At 32.3% G+C, this 27238-nt stretch overlaps 2 protein-coding genes across 3 annotated transcripts; both read right to left on the bottom strand.

The window, feature by feature from the left end:
- Nucleotides 1-405: 405 nt before the first annotated feature.
- LOC107889092 (eukaryotic initiation factor 4A-8) lies at nucleotides 406-3732 on the bottom strand. Of its 2 annotated transcripts, none has more exons than XM_016813411.2 (5): nucleotides 3417-3732; nucleotides 2133-2202; nucleotides 1929-2035; nucleotides 1318-1748; nucleotides 406-1230 (listed from the first exon to the last, which is right to left on the bottom strand). In XM_016813411.2, the coding sequence occupies exons 2-5, from the start codon at nucleotides 2198-2200 to the stop codon at nucleotides 595-597; spliced, it is 1242 nt and encodes a 413-aa protein (XP_016668900.1). In that variant the 5' UTR covers nucleotides 2201-2202; nucleotides 3417-3732; the 3' UTR covers nucleotides 406-594. The 2 variants fall into 2 exon arrangements, with proteins under 2 accessions (XP_016668900.1, XP_040932268.1); XM_041076334.1 differs by having other exon boundaries at nucleotides 2354-3695.
- Nucleotides 3733-21103: 17371 nt separating this feature from the next.
- Nucleotides 21104-26900, bottom strand: LOC107944192 (phospholipid:diacylglycerol acyltransferase 1). The gene is made up of 7 exons (XM_016878019.2): nucleotides 26043-26900; nucleotides 23932-24154; nucleotides 23569-23852; nucleotides 22683-23010; nucleotides 22293-22552; nucleotides 21482-21956; nucleotides 21104-21369 (listed from the first exon to the last, which is right to left on the bottom strand). The coding sequence occupies exons 1-7, from the start codon at nucleotides 26531-26533 to the stop codon at nucleotides 21337-21339; spliced, it is 2094 nt and encodes a 697-aa protein (XP_016733508.2). The 5' UTR covers nucleotides 26534-26900; the 3' UTR covers nucleotides 21104-21336.
- Between the last annotated feature and the right edge of the window lie 338 nt (nucleotides 26901-27238).

Raw genomic sequence — 27238 nt, 5'->3', positions numbered from 1 at the left:
TTCGATTAGATCTTTCAATTTTCTTAGAATCGATATATTACAGGCCAAAAATAAAATTTTGTAATTCAAGTTATGACCAAAATACTTTTGAAAGCCCAATAAGTAAAAATTTGTTAAAAGCTATTTTTTCTTCAATTACTCTATAAATCAATAATAGACATAATTTATTTTTTTTTAAAATCACTTGAGAAATTGAAGATCTAGTTAGCTCAACTGCCCGAAATATTCAATATATGTGCTTTTTTTTTCTTTTTTTTTTTTTTGGTTCTTGAGATTTCGGATCGGAAACCATGCAGAAAAGAGAATGAAAAAAAAAAGGGTTCAAATTGATTAAAATAAGAAGTCAGGAGGTAATTTGCCTGTAAAACTCAAAACTATGAATAGCATAAATAAAGTGCAAAAGAGTGAGGAAAAGTGGATAAACTTTATGTAGCAATTTTAGAACACATAATTAAATGGTCAAATATCTTAAAGAACATTCAACTTAAAATGCTAAAAAGGGAAAACCAAAAAAGAAAAAAAGAGCACACTTAATTGGACATTCAAACAATGAAAGCGCTCGCCTCGACAACCTTCTGAAAACGTAATCTCTCATCAAAGGAGATCCGCGACATTCGATGGCAGCTCCTCGATGACAACATTGTAGAACTTCTGGATATCAAACAGCATTCTTTCATCATCTAGAGTCACAAAGTTTATGGCAACACCTTTTCTCCCAAACCTACCACTTCTTCCGATTCGGTGGAGGTAGTTTTCTGGTTGAGTAGGCAGATCGTAGTTTATGACAAGGGAGACTTGCTGCACATCAATACCACGGGCTAAGAGATCGGTAGTGATGAGAACACGGGAAGAACCAGAACGGAATTCCCGCATGATGACATCACGCGTATTCTGGTCCATGTCTCCATGGGTGGCAGAAACTGTGTGGTCTCGACTTCGCATCTTGTCAGTTAGCCAGTCAACCTTGCGCCTTGTGTTCACGAAAATGACACTTTGGGTAATGGCCAGTGTTTCATAGAGATCGCAAAGTGTTTCCAGCTTCCACTCTTCCTTTTCAACATTAACATAAAACTGCTTGATACCCTCCAGGGTTAGTTCGTCGCGCTTAACCAAAATTCTCACAGGTTTGTTCATGAACTTCCGAGTGATCTCTAGGGCTTCGGGTGGCATTGTAGCAGAAAATACCCCAACCTGAATCTTGCCCGGAAGAAGCTGGAAGATGTCATAGATCTGACAGACATGACAACATTAGCAGAGCAGAAAATATCAAAACCAAAGGTTGCAAAACGCAGAACAGTTACGTCAAAGATAGCACACCTGATCCTTAAAACCACGGGAGAGCATTTCATCAGCCTCATCCAAGACAAACATCTTAATATAATCTGGACGGAGTGATTGCCTTCTCAACATATCGAAGACACGACCAGGTGTACCAACAACAACATGAACACCACTTTGAAGATTTCGCTGATCCTCGCGAACACTAGTCCCACCAACACAAGCGTGGACCTTCACACCAAGGTAATCACCAAGTGCCCGCATCACCTTCTCGATCTGTTGAGCCAACTCCCTAGTGGGTGCCAAAACCAGAGCCTGGCATTGGACTATACCGTAATCAAGTTGCTGCAAAATTCCAGAGCAAAAAGTCGCAGTCTTTCCGGTCCCAGACTGTGCCTGTTGTATCACATCAAGACCCTTGCAGAATGGAACAATTCCTCTTTGCTGAATCGCTGAGGGCTTCTCAAAACCTTAAAAAAACATTTCGGACAAAAGTATCGAGATTTAACATAGATTAGCAAAAAAGTAAAATAGAACATCAAAAAATTTATGTAAGTTCAAACAAACAGAAGACTACGATTCCAAAAGAAATTATAAATGCTGATTGTAAGAGTTTTTTATTTTCTTTTCAAAGTACTAAGTATAAGTACCATATGCATAGATGCCCCTCAGAAGGTTCTCTTGAAGTCCCATTGCATCGAAACTGTCATAAACTTCATCATAAGAAGTGAAAAAATCATCTCCGTCTGTTTGGAGCCTGTAGCATTTGAAATTGCATCACACTAAGCATCAACAAGTTGTAAAATTGAACAACACTAAGAGGAAAGTTTGTGATCAACAAACAAGAAACTTACAAATCACTCATTTTCTGATCATATTGACGAGCATCGAATTGGGATCCTTCAGGTGCTAAACCAGCCATGACTGCAGATGGAAAAAAAAAGAGTGAAAAGCTTGTTAACCAAAGTCCAGCTCACCTCAAGATAGATATTATAGCTTTTAGATTGAAGATATAACAGGGTACTGACCAAGAAATCAAGTTATTACATGACATTAAGGATGTGAACAAACATACCAGGTACAATGGAATGTTTTTCATTGCATTAAAGATGTAATAGAAGAGCCAAACTTGCACACCAAGTGAAAAGGGTGCACAAGCATTAACTTCTGATTTAGTATCCAGGGACGATATGCAAAGGGGCAGATGACTATCTGATATTAAGTCGTAAATGTTTTACGATCAGAGACACCACCTTGACCACCTCTCCAAAATTCAAAATTCACACAGGGGCAACACATTCAAAAGGAAACTGTTTACCACAAAGTTAACCCCATAATTTTAAAACATCAACACTGAAGAACATACCAAAGACACTATCCTGGGAACAAATAATCATCACTCCTCTTCGAAAGGTAGTTAATGGATGAGTCTTCGTATAAGGGAAAGAAGCAAAAACCTACTTTGTCAATTACACATCCATTCAGATTTATCCAACCGCCAATTAGCATTCAAAGGTTCTACAAAATTGGTGGCGTATCCTAACGCTAGGTCACACACCCTAATTCATTCGAACATGACAACAAATTCTGATTTCGAATATCAGCCTCAAAGTAACATCAATCCAACACATCGAGATTAAACTATAGTCGAACACTTAATCGAACTAGTGTTTGTCCTGTATCTGCTAACAATAATTCACTCAATTAATGGCAAGGTTTCAACCTAAATGCTTGAAGTTGATTTATTGACAATTAAGATACATTCAGAACTAAGACTTGTAATCTAAATTACAAAAGGGAAGAACCTGTCTCTTTTCTTTTTATTTTCATTTAATAAACACATATAAAAATAGCATAACAAGGCTTCATATTTGCTAATTTATCAAGCCCTAAACTACAAAATCATCTAGATAAAACTTATCAATCTCAAAAAACAAGATAAACCCAAAATCACACAATGAAAACAGATCAAAACCCAGATCTCAAAAAGTAAAATTAGATCCAATAAACATAAAAAAAATCCAACAGAAGAAGAAAAAACATAGAAACAAAAAGGACTCCACTCCACTCCAATCAAACACAAACACCAAACCCAAAAAAGAAAATCAAAGACAAAAAAAGAGAGAAAATCAATCAACCTTGAAGCAGATGAAGAAAGCAAGAGATAAAAAAGCGACTATTTTGGGGATGTGATGCTGAATTTGTTGAATAAGGAGAGTAAATGGGCAAAAAGGGTAGTCTTTTTTGGAGACCTTTTCGGTTAAGATTTAGAGAGAGAATTTGTGTGAGGGTTTTCCCCAACTCCTTGGATCTGTGTCGTGGAGTTCTAAGGGAAAAAACCAATATGAAGAGAAGAAGAAGAAAGTGTATTTGATGATGATAAGCAAAGCAAAACAAAAAGGCCTTTTCTATATGTAACCCTTTCAAGTTTTCCACCCTAAAACCCTTAAATTCTTTCCACACTGATTTTACCTATTTGCCCTTGTTTATTTGGATAATATAACATTTTATCTTTGAATTTGACAACTTTTATCAACTTGGTCCCAAAAATTGACGACTTTTCTTAATTTAGTTGAATCTCTAACCTGGATTCTGTTTAGTAGTAATGGCATGATATTATTCTAATATCGTACCATATCGTGACTTGTTTTAAAATTAATTATGTTATTACATTATATAATTTCAAAATTTTATGTTATTATATCTTAACTAAATTCAAGTTCATAAATTAAATTAAAAAAAATTGTCAAGTTTTGAGACTAATGTTATCTACATACCCTTGTTTATTTGGATAATGTAACATTTAATCTTTGAACTTCACAATTTCTCCTTTAACTAGTTCCTAAACTTTTTATCCACATTAGCCTCAGAACTTATCAACTTTTTTCAATCTAATTCTTCAACTTGGATTCTGTTTAGTATTGTCATCACTTGAAAATTTAAATATTTTTATACAAAATCTAAAATTACAAAAATAAAATAAAATTAAGTAATGACATGATACAATATCAAAATGTCACGTCATCTTACATTAACAAAATCCAAGTAGAGGGATCAAATTGAGAAAAGTTACTAAATTCTAGACTAATGTAGATAAAAAAATTCAGGAACCAAGTTAAGGAAATTTTATTATATTCCTTGTTTTTTTTTGTGATATATAAAAAAACTTAAAAAATTACAAAAAAGAATGTAGCACTCATATGCTTGTCCCTATTAATAAGACAACGAGTCCTCTCTAGAGGAACATCAAACACTTGCATGTTAGCTTTTTCAATTAAAGTTTGTTTAGCTAGACAAGTCGCAACTTGATTTTGTTCCCTCAGAATGTATCGTAAAATTCACTGATTTTCCTGAGATAAAATATTGTGAATGCGCCGAATCAGAGCAGAATTAGAATTTGTAGAAGAACTTCCAATAATGACTTTGACTACTTCCAAGCAATCAGAAAAGATGATAACTGTTGGAAAATATATACATCACATATATAATATGGGTAATTATATGTTATTATTTACTATCATGATAGGTTAGGCCTAAAAGTGATCTAATTTAGTTAAAATTTTATTGGGCTTTAATTATTAAATAAAGTATGGGTCAAATATGTGTAGATACTCTAGTAATTGAGTTCTAATCAAATTCTGATAAATGATGGGCTAATTAGAATTTGATTAGAACTAATATGCCAAAGTTATAAATATTAGGGTTATGGCCCCTAAATTATATACAAGGTATCTTTTCTAATATCCCCTCATTAGGAAAGAGAGAGCAAATATTCTCTAAATTTCTTCTGTGCTAATTTGGAAGATCAAAACCCCAAGATCCAGATAATTTCAAGGAATCCATAGATTCAGGTATGCTTCCGCATCTAGTTCTGTTATTTATTTATTCTTGATGATTTGATAAGATAGATCTTGGTTTACAGTTCTAATTTTATATTAGATATTATTTACAATTCTAACAAGTGATATCAGAGCATTATCATGTTGAATCATTGAGAATAAATTGATTCTTTATTATTTTTGGATTGATTCATTTTTCTTTTTTAAATTTTATGGATTTGATATTTTAATTATATATTATATTGAATCTTTGAGATTTCTGATAAATTTTTCGATTTTGATTCTTTAAATAAAGTTTTAGGGTTTTATAAATATAATCTAGTTTAATATTTGCATATGCTATTTTAAAGATGAAGGTTTATTTATTTATAATCAATTGATAAAAATTGATTTGTGAAATTTTTTTATCTTCTTTTCACACAATTATTTTATAAATTTTGGTTAAAGTCATTATTAAATTAAAGTTACAAACTTACAACTTTTTGCAATTGAAGAATTCCAATTGAGTTGTTTAATTAGTTTTGAAAGTTAATTCACTTGATAATCGAATAAATAAATGTTGATAAGATGTTTTTTTCGCAATATTTATTTTAAATTTTCTATTTATGGTTGAATATATATGGAATTATCATCTTTTGTCTTTATTTATGATGAATTATATTCACCATTGAATTTAATTCATATATACGAATGATTACTTTTGGTTTCTGTTATAATTATTTTATATAAGTTTTAGTCCTTATGGAACCCGATTAAAATTAAAATAATTGGGATTTTTTTAAATATGGTTGCTATGAATTTTCATAAGTAGTTAGGCATATAAAGGCTTTTATATAATTTGGGATTATTTTTATATTTTGTGGTTATGGATTTTTTTTTAAATATTTGTGTGTATAAAAAAAGTTTTATGATAATGTCTTTGGCCATAAATATAAATTTGAGTTTACATGAAATATGTAAGGCAAGCCAATATTATTTTTATATTATTATAATTGTGTGTATATATATTATATGCATATCAATGATTTTGAGGATTAATGCATGATTATAGTTGGCGTGAATAGGTGTTTATAACCATTATTCAATAAGATATCTTTTATAGCTTAATTGGTGAAATTAAGTTTTGATGGATATCATTGAAGTTAATTTTTTTATGGTTATATATTCAATTTTATGAGTGCTTTGGTGCAAGATAAATTAATCTTTAATGTTTAACGTTTTGCATCATAGTTGCTGTTGAAATTTACTAATTGTGCCGCCTATTTTGATTCCTTTTCTTGGCATAATTGCTTATTTTTAAGTTATTAATATTAGTCAATGAATTTCAATTTTCTATGCTGCCAAGATATAAACATATATGTATTAGTCTATGGTATGAATTATGGGGTATGTCAACTATTACGGTTTTATTTATGAGATATATATTGACTTGAAGTTTTTATTTCAAGTATTTATTTGAATATCTGTTTAATCATAAATACAAGTTAGGATTTATGTGATACATGTAGGGTAAGTTTTTTTTCTATTTGATTTTAGATATACATATATATGTGAATTGCTTTGGTGTTTTGTCTATGCCAAAATTATGAATACATGTGCTTGTTAATTATTTGGCATTGAATCACTACATTATTTTCCGTTCGGTTTTGACATATATAGTTAAAATATATATATCAATTATAAAGATTAAGGTTTTTTAGGGTTTTTTATTGTGCTATTTAGATAACCTTATTTTGGGTTATTTCGGAGTCTATAAAGCAATAAAAAAATAGTTTTGACATTTGACTATTGAGGAAATTTTAAATTTGAATATTGGTATGCTTATATATTTTTTAAAATAACTTAATTGAAGCAATAAGTCACCAAAGTGATTTTTTTTGTATAAATTATTTTGTTTTAAAATATAAAAGTTTTTGTACATGTAACTTAAGTTATGTTGATATTGATCGGCCCAAATGAAGGTTAATAATATTACATGTGTAACTATGGTGATAAACATGTGACGATTATTCGGTTTTATATGTGAGTAATAAATTGACCCAAAGGAAGATTTATTGTTCGGCATGTTCTTATTGTCAATGTTTGATTACTACACCAAGATATCACTTACAAGTTAATATTTTGTCCAAAGATGAAATACTAATGGAGTGTCCAATATCTTAAGATGAGGTTTACCTTTATTCAAATTATTTTGGTTTAAATTTGAAGTCTTATGTGAAGTTGTTTATGGTTTATAATTTATTCAACTATTATTATATTTGTCAACATCACTGAATGTTATTTTGGGATAACTATATATACATATATATACTAGTATCTTTTAATTTGATTGAAAGATGAAATTAAAAGAAATATTTCGAAACAAATAAATTCAAATTTTGGCTTTGGGTTTTAATTAAGGATGTCTAATATTTTAAATAGATTAGTTGAAACAAAATGTCACCATAGTGACCTCTTTTGTGTAGATTAGTTTATTTGAAATATTAAGATGATTATATGTTTTTGTGATTCACGCGTTTATTAATTAACCCAAAGGTAAGTTAATATTTGGCAGAATTTCAGCGATATCTGTGGTGATAAATGTGTGACAATTATAAGATATTTTATGTGAGCAATAAGTTAGTCCAAAGATTAATTAATTGTTTGACATAATTTATTGTCAATGTTTGATTACTACAACAAGAGTACTGCTGTTAATATTACTGTCCAAAAACTTGATATTAATGTTGTGTTTGATATCTTGAGATGGGATTAGCCATTATCTTGAATTTATTGTTTACTTATGAATATTGATGTGAGCTTATTTTTTGTTCTATATTTAGCTAATTCATCTTCTACTGCCACAATATCTACTAATATAAATTCTATACCCATGCTTAATGGGACTAATTTCAATGAATGGAAAAGGCACTTACTTATAGTGTTTGGTTGTATGAACATAGACATTGCACTAAGGGAAGAACAACCTGCATCTCTCACTGCGGAAAGCACCCCTTATGCTAAAAAGGATTTTGAGAGGTGGGATCGTTCAAATTGCAATAGTCTAATGAACATGAAGCACAACATTTTAGAAGCCTTTAGGGGCATAGAATATGAAAAGATTACTCAGTCCAAGGTTTCCTTGACAAAATTAAGAAACATTTTGCTAAAAACGATAAGTCGAAATGACATCACTTCTAACTTCTTTGATGTCTATAAAGTTAAGGGTTAAGAAATTCTGAACGATCTAAGGGCTATGAGTTTTATGATCCCACAATTAGGAATATTTTTGAGACGAGAATTGCAACATTCTTTTAGGATGTTGAGTTTGGAGGGAGAAATAATGTTAGAGACATTGCTTTTAAGGAGGAATTAAATTCTAACTCAGTTCCTACTATCACTTTTGATGATGTTTAGGTTCACATGCCTATCATTGATTAAGAAGTGAATCTAGAACCTTAATACGACAATGTTAAACAACTCCCTATTCAAGATAAGGTAATTGTTCCAGAAGAACAAACTCAACAACCTCAAGAATTAATGTCATTAAAAAGGTCCACTAGAGAAAAGGGTTATAATGGCTTTAGTGGAATATTTTGACATTAAGCTACATCAAATGAATTTTAAGTTAATGGTTTCTCAATGGTAACATTGATCATACATTTATATGGTGCAATTAGAAAACTTTGTGTCTAATGATACAAATTTAATGATTTACAAAGAACTTCATATATGGGCTTAAGCAAACTTCTCATCAATAATATTACAAAATTTACCAAATGATTATCTCATTCAGTTTAGAGATGTAGTTTATTGATTACCGTATATACCATAAGTTTAGTGGGAGTAAGGTTCTATATTTGGTTTTATATGTTAATGACATACTGCTTGTTAATAATAAGTATAGCCTCAATCAATGCCCTAAGAATGATTTTGAGATTACAAAAAAAAATGCATTATATTTTTTACATTTTAGCAGTAGAAAGTCTAATGTATGTTCAGGTTTTTATACATTGGAATATTGTGTACATTATTGGGATATTAGGCAGATATTTTAAGCAACCCTGGTTTGGACCATTGGATAGCATCCAAGGGGGTTATAAGGTATTTTTAGAGAACAAAAGATTACATGCTCACATATCAGAGGTCTAATCAGTTAGAGATCATCAGGTATATGACTCCGATTTTGATGGAATATGGATATAAGATTTTGTCACTAAGGTGCAAATTGTGAAAACAAATTTCAGTCTTTTATTCCAATAGCAACATGAGCACATCAAAGTAAAAATACATAGACTTTAAGTTCTTGGTTGTTAAAGTAAAAGTTCAGAGTGGTTAGGTGCTTATAAAGCATATTAGGACAAACCCAATGATTGCGGATCCGCTACACTTAAGGTTTTATAAGAGCACACTGCTCATATGGGTGTAATGTCATTTGAAGGATATTTGGTTTTAGTGGAAGTTTGTATTTTTAAATGCTTTTATGTTATAGTCACATTTTTAGTTATTTCAGTTTAAAGATATTAAGTTTATTTTCTCCAGAAATAAAGTTTATTTGGTTTATTCACACTCTGATTTTGGTAAGGTTTGATCTCACTAAGGAGGACCAATTGGAAATAGATATGTTTAGATCATATTGCATGTAATTTCCATGCTACACATCCATACTTGATCTATGTCATTTGGTTGTGTTAATATACGTGATCGTGGATGGATTTAATTACGATATATGTAACGAAAGTCGTCTTGGTTCTATGTTAACATAATTAATGGACGAGATTGTTCGAAGTACCTTTTGGATATGATAGTAAAATTTTAAGCTCATAGGGTTATATAATGACATGTAATTATAGAGTAATTAGTATATATGTGGTCCAAGTGGGAGATTGTTGTAAAATTTGAACATCACATATATAATAAGGGTAATTACATGTTATTATTTACTATCATGATAGGTTAGCCCAAATTAAAAGTGATCTAATTTGGTTAAAATTTTATTGGGCTTTAATTATTAAATAAAGTACGGGTCAAATATGTGTAGATACTCTAGTAATTGAGTTCTAATCAAATTCTGATTAATGATGGGCTAATTAGAATTTGATTAGAACTAATATGCCAAGGTTATAAATATTAGGGTTATGGTCCCCAAATTGTATACAAGATATCTTTTCTAATATTCCATCATTAGGAAAGAGAGAGCAAATATTCTCTAAATTTCTTGTGTGCTAATTTGGAAGATCAAAACCCCAAGATCCATATAATTTCAAGGAATCCATGGATTCAAGTATGCTTCCGCATCTAGTTCTGTTATTTATTTATTCTTGATGATTTGACATGATAGATCCTGGTTTACAGTTCTAATTTTATATTAGATATTATTTACAATTCTAACAATAACTTTATTCCTTGTTTATTTTCTTTTATCATAATTAAACCTATTCATTCGTCAAATTTGGGTTGATCCAACCTTCCTCAACTTCCTGTTTAATAATAAAATTAATAAGCGTATTCTTTCACCTTTTAATAGATAATGTAGACTCGAATATTTGTAGATATCATATCTTATTTGCTTTTTTCCAACTTCAAACATGTTTAGTTATAAAGGTGATTAGATTATATCAATTTTTTAATTTAAATACCTAAAGCTTTTCTTTAGGGGTCAAAAGTAGTATTTAAACTATTAATATTATCTCATTTTACTCGAGGAGGGTGGAATGTCCGTTAAAAACATGTCACGTATCACGTTGTTATTAGATGATAGCATGTTTTGGGTAAATATGACGAAATTGATTGTTTAGATACTTCTTTTGACCCCTAAAAAAAAGTAAGCACAACAATCAATTTATGTTGATTGGAAATGTCAGTGTTAAGACTAATTTGGTTAAGTCGAGCTGTTCGAAATGTCGAAACGAGAAATATACGAGGCAATTGGATTAAGAAATAGAATTGATTAAACTATTAAATTTATAGTAGAGGGACTAAATGGTTAGGTGAGTAGAAAGAAGAAATTTGATTGAAGCATTGAACAAGTCCTTAGCTAGCAATTAAGCCAAGGACCAAAGAACAATTAAACCGTTGAGCAATTCATACTTAGTGCTTCGGAATGATCTCTTCCATCCATTGCCACTAACTATTTTATGAGCAAATCATGAACATTTATTTGATGTCTTAATTATATTAAATTAGTTAATTAAAGTAAAGTGTGCGATTAAATGATGGTGGAAGAGAGAAAGCATAAAACAAAAGAAAAATATTTCGTTTTCATTTTTAATCATCTAACCATAATTAGCTCAAGTGTTAGTTTTTCTTTTTATTGCTAAGTTTTATTCAAGCTGCCATTATCGAGTATTAGTAAATTGGGAGCTTGAAAATCATGATTTACATAGCTGTATAAGCTTTAGAATATAGTGAGTAATGTTGATTTGAGCTTGAACTGAGAGTAGATTACATGGGTAATTATGTGACATTAGGATCAAATTGAATAGAATGAAAATTGTTGGAAGTTTATGTTATAGAATGATAATTAAGGTCCTTGTAGTATATTTACGAAGTCAGATTTAAATTCGACTGGTTAACTCGTGAGAAACGAGCGTTTCAGATTTTAGGGGGTTTTGAGGGATTAAATTGAACAAGTGCATTTCATGTTTAATTTTTACGCCTCAATGTGTAATGTATGAGACTAATGAATTTTTGTAATTTAATTTATTGAACGTAGCTAAAAACGACGCCGAGACATCGAGAGATAAGAGAAAAGAAAAAGTTGTTCACGATAGGGGTGTTCAAACAGTCGACTCAATTAATACCCGAACCGAATTAACTAAAACCATAAAAGTATTAATCATTAACCAAACCAAAAAAGTTTCAAAATCTTTTAACTAATCGAAATAATTTCGATTAATTTGAGCAGTTAACTAAATTAATCAAAATTTTTACATGTTTTTATTTTGTTCAAATAAATTTGAAGCATAAAAAAATATCATTACAATGGTATTTTTCTTTGCTTTTAATTTTAAAAAGAAAGAAAAAATAACAAATAACACAATGACAACACTAATTTAAAACCATCATAATAAATTCTACATTAAAAACAATAAAGTTTGAGACTTGAGGATGAAATGAAAAAGAAAAAAAGTTCGAAATATTCGAAGAAGTCAAGAAGAATAGAAGATGGTTTGATGTCAAGCGGCACCCACCCGTCCCAAACTTTGTTTTGAGTTTGACAATGGAAAAAATATTACAGCTTCTTTCTTTTATTTTATTTTTTAGTTTAAAAATATAAAAATCTACTATGATTTTAAGCTCATTATAATAATTTTTATAAATCTAATTAGTGTTAAAATCATTTTTTAATTTTTTATATTTTGGGCTTACGTAATATATTGGACCTATCTAATATATTGGGCCTATAAAATTTTATTATTAATGATTTTGGTTAATTCGGTTAATTACCCAATTTCAAACCGACCTAACCATTATCCAAAATTTCAAAAAACCCTTAACCAATCCCCGACTGAATTAGATTCAATGGCCAACCGATTAATCGAATAATTTAGTTCAATTGGTTAATTTGGTTAAAGTCGAATTATGTACACCCTTAGTCGACGAGTAGTCATTCCTATTTTGCTCTCATAATTTGACTTCAAATTATGCTTAAATAAGTAGTTTAATATAGTTGAATAATATTAATATCAAACACGATTTGAAGTACGTATAAACTTGATCAACTGAGTCAAATGATTTATGTTTGAAATGTATACTTGAATGTTTGTGACTATGAGATTGCATTGTGATAGTGCTATGTTAATTTGAATTATAATATGTTTTAATGGTGGTTAATAATCAATCATGCCCTACTGACAGTATCAAATAAAGTTACGTGTATAGTTGACATGTCATAAGATCCGTTTTGTAGGTGAGAGATCTTGTATTGAGCGTGTATTATTATGTTATAATCCTCTAATACCTTAAGATTGAGAACGTATCACCAGCTCAAATACTTTGTAGGTATTAGCATTGTATAAGCCCAAATTGCCCGGGCCCGAATTTAAACCTTTACAAATTAAACCCAATACCCCTGACCCATTTACTTTATAAATGACCCGGGCCCAAATACATAACAATGCCTTAAACCCCTTAACCCATTTGAACCAAATTCAGAAGCCCACTAACCCATACCCACTAACCTAAACCAACCTAGCCCACTAACCTTTACCAATACCCTAACTACCCTAACCCTAATCAGCCCCCACTTGCCCTCAGCGCCGACAACGTCCCATCGCAACACCCCATGCCGTCTGCTACATCCACCACCTGCTCCACCTGCAAAGCAAGAAGGACACGCAACAGCAACAAGAAGGAAACAGACAATGTGACCAAATAGGCTATAAAGCCGAATGAAATTCGTTTTGGGGGAAAAGTTTTTTTTTCTTTTTTTTTCAACAGTTCAGGAAGAAAAAATACAACACATGCATTAGTTTAAAAAAACCAATAGATCAATAAAAAAGATTGTTCAAATCAAGATCGGCATCAAGAGAGGTGATTAAAATCTATTTTCTTTCCTATTACCGAATCTGTTTTTTCTTCTTTTGCTTTTCTTTTACCCTTCTATATTTTAATATTGTAACACCCCAAACCCGGCCCAGACATTATGGCCCGATCCGACATGCCACATCGAAGCGTTCAAAATATTTTATATTGTTGATCCAGAAAAAACCTACTTAGTGTTTTAAAAGATAATTTCATTATAGGTTAAAGTGAATGGAAGCTGTGCACCAGGTAGGAAACCGGAAAAGAGGAGGTGAGTCCATCGGACTGCTTAAGTACCAAACTCCCTACGGATTCAATCCTAGACATGCAAACCGCCATTGCCATACCTTAACGTCATGTATATTTCTAGGAAACCAATTTGATTAAGTCCTTTTTAGGAAAAGTGATTAATTTTGGAAAATATCTTCATTGCGGAAGCTTTGCTTGTTTTCGTGTTATTTTGAAATCAATTACTGTTTTTGAAAACGCGCCCTAAAGCTATCCAATTTCAACAGTTAAATATAAATATTACCTATCTTAGTAACACATATTAAAACCATCAAAAATAATTAAGCGGCCTTATTACATTTAAAAACCTAAAACCTCAAACGTAAATAAAAGGATATCCAGTTCACCAGAAGAAAATCAAACTTTTAGAACGGGTGGCCACTCCGAATTCCCTCACAGCTCCAAGCCCACTATGGTTGGGGATTTCCTGCGTGGATGAATATAAAAGGGGTGAGTTTGGGGAAACTCAGTGTGTAAGGAAAACCCATTCAAAGCCCAAGTCAGCATAAGCCCATTGGGCCTAAGCCCATTCAGGTAACAGTGGTACTAGGCCAGAGCCCTTTTCAGATTACAATAAACTGGGCCTTAGCCCCTTATTCAGATAACAGTATGGCCCATAGGCCCATTTTAAAATACATGCAACATCAATAAACATATGCAAGCCCATTTTGGTAACAGTGGTACTGGGCCAGAGCCCTTTTCAGATTACAATAAACTGGGCCTTAGCCCCTTATTCAGATAACAGTATGGCCCATAGGCCCATTTCAAAATACATGCAACATCAGTAAACATATGCAAGCCCATTTGGGTAAAAGTGGTACTAGGCCAGAGCCCTTTTCAGATTACAATAAACTGGGCCTTAGCCCCTTATTCAGATAACAGTATGGCCCATAGGCCCATTTCAAAATACATGCAACATCAGTAAACATATGCAAGCCCATTTGGGTAACAGTGGTACTGGGCCAGAGCCCTTTTCAGATTACAATAAACTAGGCTTAGCCCTTTATTCAGATAACAGTATGGCCCATAGGCCCATTTCAAAATACATGCAACATCAGTAAACATATGCAAGCCCATTTGGGGAGACTACTCAACCCACCAACCACTACACTCCACCCGTACCAGCCATACACTCCATGTGGGGAATAGCTCAACCCACCCAGCCCAACACTCCACAGTTGCAGCCTTGCTGCTCAGTTAACAGTAAATTGAGGCAAAGCCTCCAGTACGTGGACAAACCACTTTCAGTACTTCCTCCGTCAATATCCCAGTCCAATGCATCAGATAATAACAACATGGCATGCAGTAAATAACAACAGTCAAACATGCATTTAGGTCAATTTAACCCTAGAGGTATTTCGGTAATTTATCTACTAGGGGTAAAACTGTAAATTTTCCACTTTTAAAGGTATTTCAGTAATTTATCTATTTTAGGGTTTTTTTATGCATATTCCTACCTTTCACGTACTAACAGAATCACTATCGAGGGTTCTTACCGAATTAGGCCCGTTGGCCCATCATTCCAATTTTGGCCCATTAAGCCCAAAAATATCGAGGGCACAGAAATCATGCACTTTGCAGTCCAAATTTTGCAGCTTACCAAAAACATTAATCGATTTACCTCACGAGCATTCGCACACTCGCAAATCTACAAAATACCGGTTTTCGGCATTTAGGATTTTTGACTTTTGCCGATCTAGACTAAGAAAGAGGGTGTTAGTTACACACCTGTTTGCGACGATATGCTGACGAGATCCACACACGAACCGCCTACAATTGGATTACTAACACGTTAATCTAACTATTCAAATACAAACTACGTATTAACCCCTTACAATATTCGGCCAACCACACCTACAGATCATAATAAGCTTATAAGAAATCAATAAACAACTCATTAACAAATTTTTTTGTCAATGATTACCACATAATCATAATTTCACTGCAAGCTGTCTTCCTGAGCAACAGTCACTAAATCATTTATAACTGGAGCTATGAAACTCCAAATCAAGTGCCGTTAATTTTACCTGAAAATATACTCATATATCTTCTATCCATAAAATTTTCAGAATTTTTGGTTTAGTCAATCAATACCATATTTTTCTTAAAGTTTCCCATGTTTCACTGTTTGACTAATCTGACCACTCTTCATTACAAATCAAATTTCTCATTGTACAGAATTCAAAATATGTTCTCGTTTATTCCATTTGAAACTAGACTCATTAAGCTTTAATTACATAATTTATGCAGCTTCTAACTCATCTCCCACAATTTATGGTGATTTTCCAAAGTCACGTTACTGTTGCTGTCCCAAGCAGATTTACTACCAAATCACTCTTTCACACCTAACTTGCATGCTTGTTATTTAAACATGTATATCACCAATCAATCATCACATATCTATGATTTTACTTAAGTATAATCTCCATTTCATCATTTTAAAGCACAACATGTTTGCCGATTTTTCCCCTTAGCATCTAAGGCACATGCATGCTCATTTGTTTGGCTCAACTTCACCTATCTACCATTTTTCATCAAAAGAACATGAAACAACAACCATTTCCTTCATTTTAATTCATGACTAAAAACTCACAACACAACTAAAAACCAAAATATGCTTCAAGAGTTAAGGTAGAATCAAGAACTCATGAACCTCAAAATAAAAGCAAACTACCATGAACTTACCTTCAATTTTCTTCCCCAATTGACCGAACATTCAAGAGCTTTCTCCTCTCCTTTCTCTTCTCTAACTTTAGGCTATGATGAACAAAGATGGACAAAACTTTGTTCTTTTCACCCCTTTTTCTTTTAATAAAATTTCATTTTTCATCAATTTAATTCTTTAATACAAAAGACATGAAATGCCTATCATGGAACATTTACCTAAACCATTATCATGAAACATTTACCTAACCCATTATCATGGAATATTTACCTAATCCATTATCATGGAACATTTACCTAACCCATTATCAATTTGTACCATGAATTATGGATATCAAGTGCTCATATTGTCTACAACAACATGATGGCTAGCCACTTCATGTAAAATGGGAGGTTTGTCATGCAAATCCTCCTATTTTGCACTCCTATTTATTTGGCCACTTCAACTTAGCCCATAGCATTTTCAAACATTTTCACATAGGTCCTATTTCATAATTTCACTCACAAATGACAAAATCAAAGCATCAAAATTTTGCCAACATTCACAGAATTCCCGAAAATTGGGCCGCTACAAATATATTCAAAAATATATACTATATTATTAAGCAAAAAATATAATAAAAAAAATTACCATTCCGGCCACCGTGTACGGTGGCCGGCGCCGGCGCCGACGGTGGTCCGGTGACCGGACTCCCCACCAGAAATCCCCTTCCCCACCCTTCTCTCTCCCTTCTCTCTTCCTTCTCTCTTCTTTTTTTCTTTCTCCCTCACCAAATGATTTTTTTTTTGTTAATTTTAGGCCTTATATAGCCCGCCAAAACGACGTCGCTTTGGGGGCTGCTCTTTAGCCCCAAAACGGCGTCGTTTTGGCCTAACCCGCTTGTTGACCCGACCCGCTCCAAGGATTCGCATGTTTTTGCGGAAGGGTCTAATTGCGCGAATGACCCTTCCGCTATTTAAACGTTCTACAATTTAGTTTATATGTATTTATAAATTGGCCCTAAAGTTTGTAGCGTTTCGCAATTTAATCTCGCTCAATGCTGTGCGTTTTAAAGGCTTGGACAAATTGCCCTTTTAGCCCCCCACTGTTTCCGCGCGTGTTCAAGATAGTCCTTTCCTTTTATTTTTATTTCAATTTCGCCCCAAATATGTTGTTTTTAGTTCAATTTAATCCCCTTTTTAGTTATTTTTATTACTTTATGATTAAATAAATTGATTATTATTATGACTAATATCAATATATAATTTATTATATATGTAAACATATTTCATGTATGTATGTGTATTTATATAACAATTGTCTTGTAGCATTGTTATTATCTCTAATAAGTATATATTATGTACATATATTTTAATACTATATTATGTATATATTTTTATATATATATTATGTACATATATTTGCTAATATTATTTTTTTATGCTATCATGTATATATTTTGATACTATTAGTTATATATATATTTTTTACTATTTCGTGTATATACACTTATATTATCCTTATTATTATTATTAATATATATTTTATTAAATACGTATAGACATGCTTTCTACTATTCTATATTATTATAATTTATTTTTAACATATTATTGTTTATTTTCTTTATATCATTATTATACCTAGTTTTTGTTCATATATTATATTTTCTCCCTTTTTATTTTCATATTTACTATATTCATTATATTTATTCATTACTTATTATTTATGTATATTTTTTCATCCTATATTACGTGGAGACATTTCTAATATGTATTTCTAATGCTATATTATGTTTTCATATATATCATGTATATATTTTAGTGTCATAGTTATATATTTTATACGACCTTATATACATTTTTTTATCACATTTTTTATATTATTGTATATATATCTATATATAGTATTTTTTATTTACTTTATTTTAGTATTATTATTATATTTTATTTATTTATGTGTGTTTCATTATTATTGCTGGTATCATTATTATTATCGAATTTTGGACATGTATTTTTATATACGTATTCATATCATAGTGTTATCAATTACCTATTTTTATATTATATTATATTATTAGTTTTACTACTATTAGTATTAGTTTTAGTTTCAATAAATATTTTAACATTCATATAGATATACTGTTATGTAACATTGTTAATAATTATTTTTTAAATATCATTATTATTTTTAATACATGCGTATATATTACGTGTATATTCTTTTAATAGATATTATGTATATATATTTCATATATTATTTTTAACTTTGCATTATGTACGTATTTTTTTCATACTATTATGTAAATGTTTTTAGTACTCTTATATTCTTATACTATGTGTATTATGTGTATTATTATTTTTATTATATGTATTACGTATATATATTTTTTAATATCATATTATTCATGTATTTTATTATACATGTTTATATCTTTAATATATATATAGGTATATATCTATGTAATATTAGTATTGTTATTATTATTGTTATGTTTTCTTTCAACATTATAATTATGTATGTATATATTATATAAGTGTTTTAACATTATATTGTATACGTATTTTCATATATTATGTGTATATATATACCTTCTAAATGTTGTATTTTTATACATGTCATGTATATATTTCGAATATTATATAGCATATTTCTAATACTATTATTATTTACATATATATATATTCTACGTGCATATTCTTAATATCATTATTATGTATATGTATTCATTGTTTCTATTTCATGTTTAATTCTAGTATTACGTTTAATATCGCATACATCTTTATTATTATTGTCACATTGATTATTTGCTTCAATATATACCTAGCTCTTTCATTTATTTATTTTTATTCCATATCAATTTTGCTTTGCATTACTTCGAAAATCATATTCTTGTTTTCTAATTGATTTCAATAATCAAGGCAACGTACCGATTTAACATTAAGTCATCGATTTCATCGCTATGTTGGGTGAACATCAATTGCTCGTGTTAAAACGGTATGACATTCTCAAAAATCAAAAGAATTGAAAATTCTCGTGTTTCAACTAGATCACGACTAAATGTTACATTGAACTCGTATTTTTGAAAATCAAGACAACACATGCTTTACAAGATACCAATTTTGGGCGTCGCGAGGGTGCTAATACCTTCCTCGCGCGTAACCAACTCCCGAACCCTACTTTTTCTCTGGATTCTAACGTAGACCTAAACTCGGCCTTCTTTTTGTTTTAAAAATAAATTTATTAGGTGTCCGATCACACCTATAAAAAGAATCGGTGGCGACTCCCCTCTTTATTTTAAAATCAAACTTCAGCTTTCAAGTTTTCAATAAATCGCCACAATTAGTGACCGAGATAAAAAAATTTTACGTCGCTACAAGCATATTTTAATATGGTTGGTGGGATTGGTGCATTTATGCCCCGTTAGCACTTATGTGCGTATTCTGGTGTGTGTTGGTAGATTGATCCACGTATCCATTCTTGAGTCCAAGTCAATTATTAAGTGTCGAAATAATAAATCGAATATGAACTATAAATAATTATTGATTATGCTTAAAGTATTTATATTGAGATCGATTTACATTATATGAAACGAGACGCTAATACTCTAAGGGTGCATCGACAATTTTGATATTCGATAATGTATTATGAATATCCTGAGGGTGTAATGGTAAATGAATTATGTGATTAATTATGTAATGAACAAAGTTAATGTAAAGTTAGTTAACCTGCTTATGGCATCTTTCTATTATGCTTGTTAATTTACTTAATGTATGTATTGATTTCTAAGTTATATTAACACTACTGAGCATGCATTATTCCGTGTAAGAATTTTTTTGTTTTCGTGCACAGATCTTGATCAAACTCCTTTTAATAAATTTCAATGCTTGATTTATAAATTAGTAAGGATGAATATATGTGTTTAATCACTTCATTATCTACAACAAATAGAAATATATTGATTGCCAGACTGTTTAATTATGAATTGATGAACTTGAGTTTAGTGTAACCTTTGCCATTATGTTAAATTGATGTTCGGACATAAGAACTATAGTGCTAATAGCCATAGGCAGGAAATGATTATGCTTGGGGTTAGGTGAGGTGTAGACACTGCGATTCTCTCATCGACATCGGTACCCTCTTTTCTCGTCGCGACCTCGTGAAACTTGTAGGGACATCACTATGTCCCTTGTTTCCACTCACGATCTCACCTACTGTTTCAGCACTAAGTCTTGAATCACTTTCGGAGTCTCATAAATGCCTTCATGGGCACAAATTGAATCGAGACACGTCAAATCATTTAAGTTTAAATAACGACATTGCTTAGTGATATTAATATACATTATTAGATAAGATATTTAGTAGAATGATTATAATTAATTTTGTTGTTCTAACAACGTAATATGATGCCATACACTCAGATATTTTAAAATAGAAATAATAACTCTAATAAAAAAACAAACCCAGAAAAACATAAACAATCCTCATTTCACAAGAAAGTTCAAACTCCTAATAAAATGTTGGATGATTAAAGAAAAAATACGAAAAATAATGGGGTCTCAGTGTAGCACTGCAATTTATATAAACTTCACAAAGCTTAGTAACACAGTTTGTTGAAAATTATGTCACAGTTTAGCTGCTAAAACAATGTTATCTACAAACCAGTAATCAATCCCTGGTGTAAACATTATCAAACAATCACTTCTCCAATTCCATATAATATTTGATCATTATGTTCATCATTTGTTCGAGAAACACCAAGCAATACAAAGCTGTTTCATCCGATCAACTGGACAAATGTACCGGAATCTCCTCGTCCTGCACACATGAAACAAATTGAAAACAAGTACAAAGATTTTCATCAAGTTCTTTATATGGATATGGACACTTCAAGAAAAATAAAGAGTCGGAGTAAGATCGATATATGTACCAGTTGCAAGTTGATATTCTCGGACCAGTTAAAGATCTTTGAATAAACTTGATCCCCTCCTAGTTCTTCACCGGAAGCCCCAGCAGCAATCCTTATAACATCTTCGATCAATGCAAAGTTTCCCATGATATCTACATGGGCACCGCTAAGGGTGCCACGGCCTTCCAATAGGTTGGCCGGAGGCAAATGATTGTATTCCCTAATGTATGTTCGAATTCCGGAGGGATTAAATCGGGTTTTACCACGCCAGCCTTTAGCGCACATGAAACCTGCACTTAAAACAGGTACTGTCTCGTCCCCGTCCACGGAATACACACCGTCTCTCAGGCAGGTATCTTCATCATCGGCAGATGTATCGATCTTAAACGGAATGCTACACTCGGCATGAGGTGATAACTTGTACACATATGCTCGTTCAGTTGGTAGGCCAACTCCATACAGAGAATAGATTTCCATATCCGGTGCGTTCGGCAACCTATGGAAACATTTACGAACCTAATGAGTGTTTACATATACAATCAAACGTAAAACAAAATTCACGGCCTGGAAAGTGCATTATATCGTACCCGTATATACCGCAAATTGAAAGGAAAATTAAGTAGAATTCAAGAAAATAATCGGAAGTTATGTTACTTGGACTCAGAGATAAGTGTTGGTTGGACTTCTATCAACTTTTAGGCCACATATTCAGATTAAAGATAAAAAACCAAAGGAGATATAAAGAAACAAAAAAGTTACTCGAAAAGGGAAATTGAATGTTAAATATCAGGCAACAAGAAACAAAATGAAACAATGGAATAGAGATTCTCACCTCGTTTCCAAAGGGTTTGACCAATACTTGTAGTGTTTATACTTGGGGTCATCCAAATTGTCTGCAACTCCATAGGAGAAATGGGCGGTACCACGAGCCATCATTTTTGGAGCAACAAAATGAAGCAGGTCAACAAGTGAATCAGCAGTGTAAGTTTTATACTCTGCAACGGCTTTGATACCAGCAAATCCCATGTCATGGTATTCCGTCCACACGTCTCTACAAGTCGTGTTTGCAGCACTATGACCCTTAATAGCACCCTGAACATTGCCATATAGAACAGTCATACAGCAAAACAAGGTAAGTTAGCTATGTTACATGGACTTGAACTTGCACTTGAGCAAATAAGCTAACAGGGGAACCTCCAAGATTACAAGAGAAATGAATTACCCTGAAGTCAATTCTCTCAATGTCGGATGAAGGTGCCTCGGCGACATCTTTTCCAAAGGATATAATCCTGCCATAATTTGCACTTTTAGCTTTACAAACTGCATTTTCGGAACCAGCTTGGTCGGCAATCTGAGTCTCATTCTTCTTTTCTCTCTTTTTGGCACAAGAATTTCCTTCCTCCGGTGACCAGTCTAGACCACCCCATATTGTATTCCCACCTCTTGGTATCATCGACATGGTCGAATCCCAAGTCCGGCTCATTCTCATCACATGTTGCAATGTTTGGAACTGAAATATATCATTATCCAAAAAACCGGGTGCAAGAGCCCTGCATTGCAGGTTCGTTTTTGTAAGAAAGAATTAACATTTAAGAATTCCTGATATAATTTGAGACTATCAACTAATAAGTAACTTGCATATCTACCAATTTTGGAGCTCAAGAATATAGGTTTACTGGATGCTCTTTGACAAGGAAAACTGAAAACTTCTTCCTAAACATGAAAGACGCGACATATATGATCAGCCATATAACACACTGATTTATTACAAAAGCAGAAAATGGACTAATGACAGTAATGAGTAAATGAGATCCATGGTTGTGTTGCTTTCGGCATATTTAAAACTCAACAGATAATCGTGTTTCTAAGGATACGTACAAAAATGTGGTTTTAAATGCAAATGCTGCTTCATTTGTGTTGTCACGACTCACGACCTATTTAAAGTAATCAAATTAGTACTTGATGAAACCTTTAAAGTTTCCCAATACTGTGCAAATTCCAAAGCTTTTGCTCAGAAAAGATATAATAAGATGACAGACGAAACATCATAAGATACATACGCAGTTGCTAGAACTAGTTACTTCTGAGAAGGTATACTTGTTAGGTACCTGGCAACTGCAATATCCTTTGCTTCAGCTGAGAAAAGCCCAGCAATAGCTTTCGGAACGCCGAGAAATGGCCCCCCAATGTTAACAACGGCTTTGATATGCTTAGAACACCAATCTGGCCCACCACCACCACCCATCGGAGCAGGTGCTTCAACCCACTTCATGAAGTGTAGGAAATACAGAACTCCCATCGAATGAGGAATGACTACAACTTTTCTCCCTCCATTTGTAGCAACCAACAGTTCAATATTACTCTTAATACGGCTCAGTGTTTGATCACGTACCTGATTAATCAAAAGATGCCAACATCTTAAAGGTGCATAATCAATGAACCACATTGCCAACGTGTTGGGGAAAATTTACCTCGGTGTTTTGAAATGAGAGTCTCCAATCGTAAGCAGCCATGTACATGGTTTTATCCTCATATCCAATCCGAGCCAAGTTAGCAATCAGAACTGCCCACACAAAATATCCAGGAGCGAAGTAATCTGCAGCCACTAGGCCAGAGACAGGCCTTACTCTTATACCACAAGGATCTAATCCGGTTTCATTATCCAATGACATGTGCTCCACCCAGCATAGAGGTCTGCATTCCAATAAAACCACGGAGAATGATTATCCGAGCAACACTAAGAGTTCATAACTTAGTCACAAAACTAACACTTACGAATCAAAATGCTATTGAACTGGAACAAGGAGCAAGCAAATTGCCATAGGCCTATTCTAATACAACATAATATTTTTCAATTTTTACCAGATTAAAAGTTCTTTAAACAACTGTAATGCACTTGACATTCAAAATAAATGTTGCTTTCGGTCCAGTGAATCAATCTCTTGCAGGTTATGGTAAAAAAAAAAAAAAGCTAAACATGTCATTTCGGGTCCATTTTGTTTTCATACATCATGCAACCTGGTGTTTCAATTTAAAACGCAAGGCACACAATTGAAAGAGTAAAGATATGGATCCAACTCAAACATGTCTCGTCTACTAAACCAAGAAAAGCACAATAACTGGTATGCAAAAAAAGAAGCAAATAATAAATGGATGGCACCTCATAACCATATAAGCATATCTTATGGTCTATGTTAATCAGACTCGGTGTGTCTTGGATATGGATACGTGTCTGATAAGGATATGAATAGTCAGAGCAACATAGGTCATAGGTAGTTGGCCCAGCATGACTTTGAAAATCGGAGTGAAGAGAAGAGTAGATTGAGAAAAAATCAAATGAATACAGAATATGGAGGCTGTTTCCGGGGTTGTCAAATCAAAACAAAACATCAATTCTCAACTTTCCATAAAACTTGAAAATTCTCCAATGTTATGCAAAAGGCTCCGGATACATCCAGCATCTCCCAATATATGCAGCCTTCCTACTGTTTATAAACAGGGAGGCTATTTCTGGGGCTTGAATCCGTAATCAAGACGGAATTTACCAGAAATTCACAAACTAGACCTTTTATCAGGCAAACAAAACTGCCTACAGAAATCGCCAACACATGTTGCATAGAATTAACAAACAATCGTAAAAACAGCATTAAAATCACCAGTACCCCTTACCGGAGACTATAAAACTACACCTAATTTTCAGGGTTTTGAACCTTAATTACCAAAGGTTCAGAAACTAAATATTTTATCCCACAACCAAAAACACAACATCAAACCATCTTTACCTAATGTACAGAATCAACAAACAATCCTAAAAACAGCATTTTAATCACCGTTTACCGATACCCCTTATCCGAAACCACAAAATACCCCCACTTTTAGGGGTTCTGAACCTGGAAAATGATTGAAAGTAGACACTTAACCTTAATTACCAAAAAAAATCACAACTATACCTTTTAGCATGCAACCAAAACCGCAACATAAATCATCAATACTTGTTGAACAAGATCTCAAAACGATACCCTGAATCCATAAAACTATACCTAAGTTCTGGGGTTTTAAACCCCCGGAGAACAGATAGCAAGTAGACACTTAAACTTTAATTAACAAACATCCACAAGCACAACCAAAAATGCAACATAATCACAATGCTTTGTGTCACAAAATCAACAAACAATCCTAAAAACAGCATTCAAATCACCAAAACCCTTTATCCAAAACAACAAACTTCACCTAATTTCCGGGGTTCCGAACATGGAAAAACGGATAGCAAGTGGACACTTGTTGAACAAAAATCAACATACAATCCTAAAAACAAAAACCCTTATCCAAAACCCAGAAAACCACACCAAAAACCCAGAAGCTTGATGCCAAGTAGACACTTAACCTTAATTACCAAAGATTCACAAACAAGACTCTTTACCATCCAACATAAATCAATAGTACTTGTTGAACAAAAATCACCAAAAAAATCCTAAAAATAGCATTTACATCATCATAAAACTACACCTAATTTCTAGCTAGATAGCACACATACAAAACTTACCAATAAAAGAAAGCAAAGCATCAAAAAGAGATTAGATACCTTTTATAGACTTCACCAAAAGTACCACCCCAAAGGCGTTTCCTAAACAAGCCTTCAGCACACTCACGGCCTTCCCATAGTTCAAGTCCACCAGTGACAATCCCAGGCACAAACACCACAGGGTGCTTAGCTTCCAACCCTTCTTTCTTGAGCTTAACACCAGGCGGGTCGGGTAAAGGACCCGTTATTGCTTCCGTTACATACTGAGGGAATGAAGCCGGCATTGCATTGTAAAGGAACAAGAGGAGCCACCAGGTTATACATATACAACCAATGAACCAACAGCAAGTGTCCATACATGACCACTTGGGTTGTTTTGGTGGTTTCTCACCACGTTTCTTCTTGATCTTTGATGGGGTTTTCTTGTTTTTGCCATTAACATCATCATCACCATCCGCATCAACATCATCATGATCTTCGTCTTCTTCTTCTGCTTTATGCTTTGAATCTGAAGATTCATTTATGGGTTTTCTTCTTCTAAGTGAAGACATGTTTTTTCTTTTTGGTTCTTTTGTTTTAACTTAAATCACAAACTCTAGTCGGCCTTAAATGAAACACAGTGTTATTTAAAAAAAAAAAAGACTGTCTGAAAAAAATCAGTTGAAAAACTTGAAAAGAATCCTCTTTCTAGGTTTCAGATCGAAAAAGGAAATAGGACAATTAAAAGCAAAGCAATTATAGGCATCAAAGGGTCAATAGTCCAAAGCTAAAACGCTTATCCAATTTACTAGCCATAATTTTAGATATATTATATTTAATAAACAATTTTAAAAAAATCAAGAATACACGACAAAAGAAAGAAAAACAACAACAAAGATTTTGGTTGAAGTAAGAACATAGAAAAAAAATCTAACATATCATCTGATTGAATTTTAACAGTGTTGTTATTAATAGAGTAAAATTTAAATTTATGTTTTATAAAAAAGGGTACGATAGTTCTAAAGATTATATAAAAACAACAAATGTAATTAAATTTATGATAAAATTATTAAAAATAAATAGATAAAACATATTAGTTTTATGTTCTGGACACTTTCTTTTTGTTATTTAAAATATTGTTTTTTTTTTCTATACATATGGAATTAAATATAAATTTTTTGGTCGCAATTGACAGGCTATTAACATATTTAAATTTGTTACACTCTGGAACATATGAAAATAATGACGTATAAATTATATTTATATAAAAATTAATT

The sequence above is a fragment of the Gossypium hirsutum genome, chromosome A09 (genome assembly GCF_007990345.1).
Source record: "Gossypium hirsutum isolate 1008001.06 chromosome A09, Gossypium_hirsutum_v2.1, whole genome shotgun sequence".
NCBI lineage: Eukaryota > Viridiplantae > Streptophyta > Magnoliopsida > Malvales > Malvaceae > Gossypium > Gossypium hirsutum.
Note: the sequence above shows the minus strand (reverse complement) of the source record. Positions and strands in the feature narration are given on the sequence as shown.

Bases quoted from the DNA above. Each gene is read 5' to 3' on its own strand.
- LOC107889092 (XM_016813411.2), bottom strand. From the start codon at position 2,200: ATGGCTGGTTTAGCACCTGAAGGATCCCAATTCGATGCTCGTCAATAT. The intron at 2,036-2,132 runs GTAAGTTTCTTG...CAAATGCTACAG, and splicing joins GATCAGAAAATGAGTGATTT to GCTCCAAACAGACGGAGATG. The intron at 1,749-1,928 runs GTACTTATACTT...TGTTTTTTTAAG, and splicing joins GAGGGGCATCTATGCATATG to GTTTTGAGAAGCCCTCAGCG.
- LOC107944192 (XM_016878019.2), bottom strand. From the start codon at position 26,533: ATGTCTTCACTTAGAAGAAGAAAACCCATAAATGAATCTTCAGATTCA. The intron at 24,155-26,042 runs GTATCTAATCTC...ATTGGAATGCAG, and splicing joins TTTGGTGAAGTCTATAAAAG to ACCTCTATGCTGGGTGGAGC. The intron at 23,011-23,568 runs GTACCTAACAAG...CCTGCAATGCAG, and splicing joins AAGGATATTGCAGTTGCCAG to GGCTCTTGCACCCGGTTTTT.